General features: G+C 31.5%; 1 protein-coding gene across 1 annotated transcript; it reads right to left on the minus strand.

The window, feature by feature from the left end:
- Positions 1 to 3,446: 3,446 nt before the first annotated feature.
- LOC107606595 (LOB domain-containing protein 33-like) lies at positions 3,447 to 5,698 on the minus strand. The gene is made up of 2 exons (XM_088494912.1): positions 5,402 to 5,698; positions 3,447 to 3,851 (listed from the first exon to the last, which is right to left on the minus strand). The coding sequence occupies exons 1-2, from the start codon at positions 5,678 to 5,680 to the stop codon at positions 3,447 to 3,449; spliced, it is 684 nt and encodes a 227-aa protein (XP_088351038.1). The 5' UTR covers positions 5,681 to 5,698.
- Between the last annotated feature and the right edge of the window lie 737 nt (positions 5,699 to 6,435).

Below are 6,435 nucleotides of genomic sequence, written 5' to 3' on the forward strand. Positions count from 1 at the left end.
CCCCCACAAAGATGACCCATCACTCTGCTCGGCCACGATATGCAATTTCCTCTGATTCTCATAAAATAAGTTCGGCTCACCTGCTGGAACCTCGTCTCGAAAATCCTCAGACTCATCAGACAGATCCACCAAATCATGCTTCCTCTTCTTCACCACAACCTTCCTCCTACCCGACTTGGGCTGGTTAACCTCGCCCACCCCTGCCACATTGTCAACCTTAGACGAGGAACCTTCTTTGTCCAAATTTTTGCTTTTTACCCTTGACCTCAAAGTCGCCGCAGACACTCCCAGATATTTCCTACCTGAAAAACAAACAGTTACAAAACAAATTGCCCTTACTAAAAACAAAATTATCCAAACCCTCACCTAAATAGTCTGTAACGGCTTCCCTATTATCCTCCCACTGAAGCAAGTCAAACACCGAAATAAGTTCCTTCCGATCAACAGCCTCGGTTAGGTATTCTATGATACACTCATTCCGTGCATTTATAATCTCTGGGCCCAAAATACTCTGCGGCTCCGAACACCACCAGACCGGAAACTTCTCCCTAAAATGCTCGTCCATATAAAAAGGAAACTCCCCCTCAGAATTTTTCACCTTTAGATACATTTCCTTGAAATTTTTGAAAAAAGATTTGTACAGATTGAAAATATCAAAACGAGGCGAACTATTCAAATTCACCCAACCCCCTTTCCAAACCCCTTTAGCCTGAAATAATGAAAAGAACAACTCCACCGTTGGTTCCTCTTCTAAAAAATCCATAAGAACTTCAAAAGCTCGAAGAAACGCCCATCCATTATGAGGTAGTTGGGAATGTGCACAATTTAGCTGCCTTAACACCTGACACTCAAAATCAGTAAATGGAAGTCTCACCCTCAACTCTTCCAAAACACTACTATACATATAGAAAAACTCAAAACCCTCCCCTCTGTGAAAAATCCTGTCACCTGAAGAACAGGGAAGTAACTCCAACTGAACCCCTGCACCCACCCTAACAATCTTACTACTATCAATATGCTTCACAGCATCTTCATCCAAAAATAGAGAAACACGATTCTTCACGTCCTCGTTAACCCAATCATAGGACCAATCAATCTCCTCTTTTTTCTCCCTTTCAAACTCCATCAAAAACCAACAACAGATAGAAGAGATGAAGAAGAAAAAACAAACAAATATAGGAGGAAGAACAGAGGAATTAGCACATACTTCTCTTACTCATTTTTTGCTCCCAAATGCCTCTGATAAACAAAAAATATAAGCAAACCCAAGTGAAACCCCTCAGGACTCCAAGAGTATTTTAATTAAACACACTTTACCCACATATTTTGATTCCACTACCTTCAGTCAAATCAGTTACATCAAAAACTGTAAACTGCACTGAAAACATGCACACTCTGCAACGTGCATTAAATTATTTCTCTCTCCTAATCATGACCATCTACACTCCCAATAACTATTCAATAAAGCACCTTGAACTGGGGGCTACAAGGCATAACCACCCGCCGAACTATCCAGCAGCCGACTTATACATTATTTAAAGCTCAACCTGCTTCATTAAACATATTTCCAGGCCAAGCTTGGGGGCTGTGATCCGGCCGTTACAAATCCAACATCATAAATCGGCTTACTCATTCATAACTCGGCGTTATTCACGTTATTATTCAAAAAGCTGGCGTTATAGTTCGGCACTACAGTCATTAATCGGCAATCAACGTCATTAAATCGGCCACTTACGTTACAACTCATCTTAACAGACTGTTTTTCAATTGTGAAACGTCCAACCTAACATCTCACCCTTATTATTTGCTCTTTAATACAAGCAATAAAGCGAAAGCGTAACCGACTTGCACATAGCCACCCATAAAAGGTATGATCTTCCATCCTAAAAAGATACATTGAATCATCAATACTGACTTAAGTTTCAGAGTGCCTTTGCAGGTGCACTCCCCCTTGTTTCTTACTCAAAGCTCTACGCGATTGAACATCTTCTTGGAGTAAAGCTCGGATTACCAAAAAGCTCAAAGGTCGGCACCGAAGATAACAACTCGACGTCGATTCCTAGAGACTGAACTCTCCCTCCAAGTATCCATACAAAAACAATATATATATTGTTATATTTTATTTTAAAAATTAATATAAACTTAATCGAATAATTGAGCTGGTTTAAGTTTTGCGATTCCATGACAAATATTCGAATAAATTAAAATTGGATTTAATCGGGGATTGATGACCCGATTACCAATCAAATGTATAACCAACATAATTGAATTAAATCGATTTTGGTCGGATAATAATTGGATTATACCCATACCTGTAACACCCCTAGGAAAGTGAGAAAAAATTAGAAGAAGCATATAGCTAGAGAGTGGGAAGAGAATCTTAATTAATTTGATGAATTTTGTTATAAATATATCAACAATATTTAGTAACCAAAATGAATTAATAAAAAATAGTTAGAATTTATTTTATTTAATATTTATTAATTATTATAATAATTAATTAAATAAAGTAAGTTGTGACTGTTTTTTTTGTTTATTTAATATTATCGTAAATATACTTTATGTTGAGTGTAATATATCCTAATTTAGAAGTGCTATTATTATGAATACCAATTAGAAGTTTGAAAATTCATTCTTTAATTTTTACTTAAAAAAAGTCGACTTTTACCAATAGTTTTATGGCCTGCCACAACGTCAATAATGAATTCTTCAGTAAAAAAATGCGTGAGTAAAAGTCTCGTTGAAAATTTTTGACAAATATTACAAGTAAAAAATAAAATAAATAATAGTAGTGTCGTCGAGACAGTCATAAAGACGTCGTCAAAATTAAATAAAAGAAAAACTAAATTAAAATTACTAATATATAAATAAATAATAACTTATCTTCTAATTTTAGAAAGAGACCAAAGTAATTGAAAAGGTAAATTTTCTTTTTCATATGCTTTTGCGAGGTAGAATGCTCAATTGTGTCGTTAACACTTTTTGCCAAGGTTTTTGACTTAGGACGGACGAAGGTATTATATAAACATAACGCTACCCGAAGACAGAGAAGGGTAAAATGCTTTGCTTTAAACTAAGTTGGGTTGGTCTAGTAGTTAGCTCACTAGTCCGCTTAAGCAAGTGTTGGCAGTTCGAATCCCGCCTTGTACATGCAGTAACCATTGGCCAACGACAAACCTTTAAACGGAGCTCAGTACCACGACGGATTAGTTATTGACCTGTCGGGTTGGAGGATACCGTGGAAAAAAAAAATAGTTACATATATAGAGCAATAATAATATCGATTCTCCTCCCAATTATATTGAAACAAATACCACACCAAAATTGGTTTTCATCATTTCATGTAATCATCATTAATATTTCGTGCACCATAGTTGTGCTAAGCAAAAGTCACATATGACAATTCTATAAGCCTAGTTCTTTATGATTGCATTATTGTGCTTTAATCACGGGTGGTTCATGAATCCCTCTTGATCAATTCCAGATAGGAACTTCTCTAATGGATTATTATTATTATTGAAGTTGGGATGGTCATCAAATACAAATGGCCCTTCAAACCCATTTCCATTATTATTTGGAAGCTCTATATCCATGTGTGAGCCATAGCCTTGGCGGGGTGTCATACTTCCTTCTTGAGAAAGAATATTATTGGCCATTTCATTTTGATAACATTGATTAGTTGTTGTGACAGCATCATCATCATCTTGCATAGGATATTGTATTCCACAGTTCGAGTACTCCATTTTTGTTATTGGTGCTTCAACATTATTTATGCCACAATTGGTAGCACCAGTTGTAGAATTTGCCATTAGATTCCCAATAATATCTATCTCCTCTTGCAAACTTGCAACCTGCCCACAACAAAGGACAAAATAAAAAGTAAAAATACAAGTAAAACGTACCTTAGATTTTCAACGAAAGTTTTGAATTTAAAATCATTCCAAAGTCAAAAGTTTTTGCGTGTACCAAGTGTACGAAAATAAACTCGTGTGAGGATCAATTCTTAAAGTTTTGCAATGATTGAACTAATTATATTCTAATACATGATTCCCCGATAATTGCAAGTAATAAGAAAAGACTTAAATGTGAACTCGCAATGAATAAAAATCCGGCTAGGTAAGGGTATTCATAGATTAGATTCGATTCGCATATTTGTGGTGTTTATCTGAATTCGATTCAAAAATTACTAATAAAGATCTAATTTACAAAGCTATTGGATCGAATCAAATCTGATTCGCACATTAATAGGATGAGATTGCGAATTTTATGTCGATATCCGCATATTTGCGGTTCCGCAAATCCACGAATCCGCAAAAATAAACAAATAAATAAGTAAATATTCTTTTTATGTTTTATTTTAATTAATAATTATCATATATATTGTATTATTTTAATTTTATTATTTAAAAAAAATATGTTTAATATTATTTTAAGAGTAAACATATTTAAAAGAATAGAAAAAAAGGATTTATTGATATTTTTTAATAAAAATAAGCTTTTAAAAATATTTTTATGTTTTACAATTATATTTGATATCCGATTTGATCTGATCCGCAAATATGTGGATCATGTCGAATTGGATCCAAGTTTAAAAACGGTGAATATTAGATTCATTGATTTTAGTGTGAATCGGATCGAAATTTTGGCCATATTCAATCCGATTTGATCCTTATTATATTCATCTCTATAAGATAAATATATGTATTAAATTTATAATTATTTATATATCTTTATTAATAATTTAAATTTTTAAGATAAATATTTTTATAACATAACGTCAAAGCCTTTAACTATGACGATAGGTAGTTTACAAACTAATTTCCATATATGTCTTATTTATCTTTTTAACCAATAATAAAAAAAATTTAATTTTGATACACTGACATTGATCATGTAAAGTATTTTATACAATCGTATAATCACATCCGTTTTTTTGAATGATCATTTACATAGTTAATGTAAAAAGTAGTTATTTTTATTAAAATAGTATTACATAATTGGATGCACATATAAAACTATTTTACACTAATAGCGCATCAAAATTAAATTCTAATAAAAAATCAATATATAATAAATTAAAATTATATATATTTTTTGTAAGATGAGAAGAGTTATACTCACATGGGATACTTTTTAGTTTTATTGCATTTAACTTATTGTGATCATACTAAAAGTTTGCAATAGTTTAGGACGATTTTATTATAGATATATCAGATATGACAAGTTCGTCCAAAACTAGAGATATATTAGATATGTTTTCACATTTAATTTGATTAAATAAAAAAAGTAGAAGATAAATAATCAATATTAATTAAAGATATAAAGATGATATAATATAGCAAATGGTGAGGGATCATAAATCATAATAGAATATAATGGAAATTAATAAATTAAATTAAACCTGTTGCTGCAATGCATAGATATGAGAAACACAACCATAAATAGGATCTTGCATGCGAGCAAGAGCTTCATAAGTGATAGTGATGGCAGCATCACTTCTATTAAGGATTGGAAGATGTGACAATAGCCTTGACACATTACTAGCACCATAGATCTTATGAACAGCTGCAAAATGTGTTGCTGCTTGGTCATAAGAGAAGTAAGGAGCAAAAACACAACCACTACCACACTTTCTCCTTAGGAACTTGCATGCTCCACATGAAGATCCAAATCCTGTCATTATCCTAAATTTTTTTTTTTTTTTTTCTTCTTTCCCTCTTTTTCTTTCAGGTGTTTTTCAATGATTTCACTACTACAAGACAATTGTTCAAGAAGGGTTTAAAGATTCCATCACTTTTATAGGCATCACTTGATGGGAGCTTCATTTCTTTTTGTGTGGTATCCAAAGGACATTTCTCATTTTCAGTTAATAATTTTTTTATAATAAAACTATTGTTAGCATTTATCTAATTAATTAAGTCATGTTACCAGAAATTCGATTAATCTTATTCTATTTAATTAATCCAATTCAAAATTTTTTAAAATATTTAAATTTCTATATCCTTTTAAAGAAATCTAAATTTCTTATTAAAAAAATAATTTAGCTAACGTATGTCTCAAGAATATATTTTAAGATTACCGAAAAAAGCTTTTATAGAAATCATACAAATTAAAATTCAAAATTTTAATGTATTTATTTTATATTTATAAAGTAAAAAAATTTTAAAAATTTTTATTTAAAGGCGTGTTAGTTATATCCTTAAAATTAAAATACCTATTGCCTAAAGTAATTCATGTCCATCTTCAATAATTAATAATTAATTTTTAGTGAAGAGTTGATAATTGAGTTAATATTTAGGTTAGTCTCTTAAGTTGTAATTGTATTTTAAATTGGTAGCTAAAATTTTAATTTACTCGACTTAGGTTCTAAAATTGATTTTCGTAACTTATGTTAGTTTTTCGACTATTTTCAATTAATGTCTTGACGTGATATAC

The sequence above is a fragment of the Arachis ipaensis genome, chromosome B7, assembly GCF_059453495.1.
Source record: "Arachis ipaensis isolate K30076 ecotype BB chromosome B7, ASM5945349v1, whole genome shotgun sequence".
Classification (NCBI taxonomy): domain Eukaryota; kingdom Viridiplantae; phylum Streptophyta; class Magnoliopsida; order Fabales; family Fabaceae; genus Arachis; species Arachis ipaensis.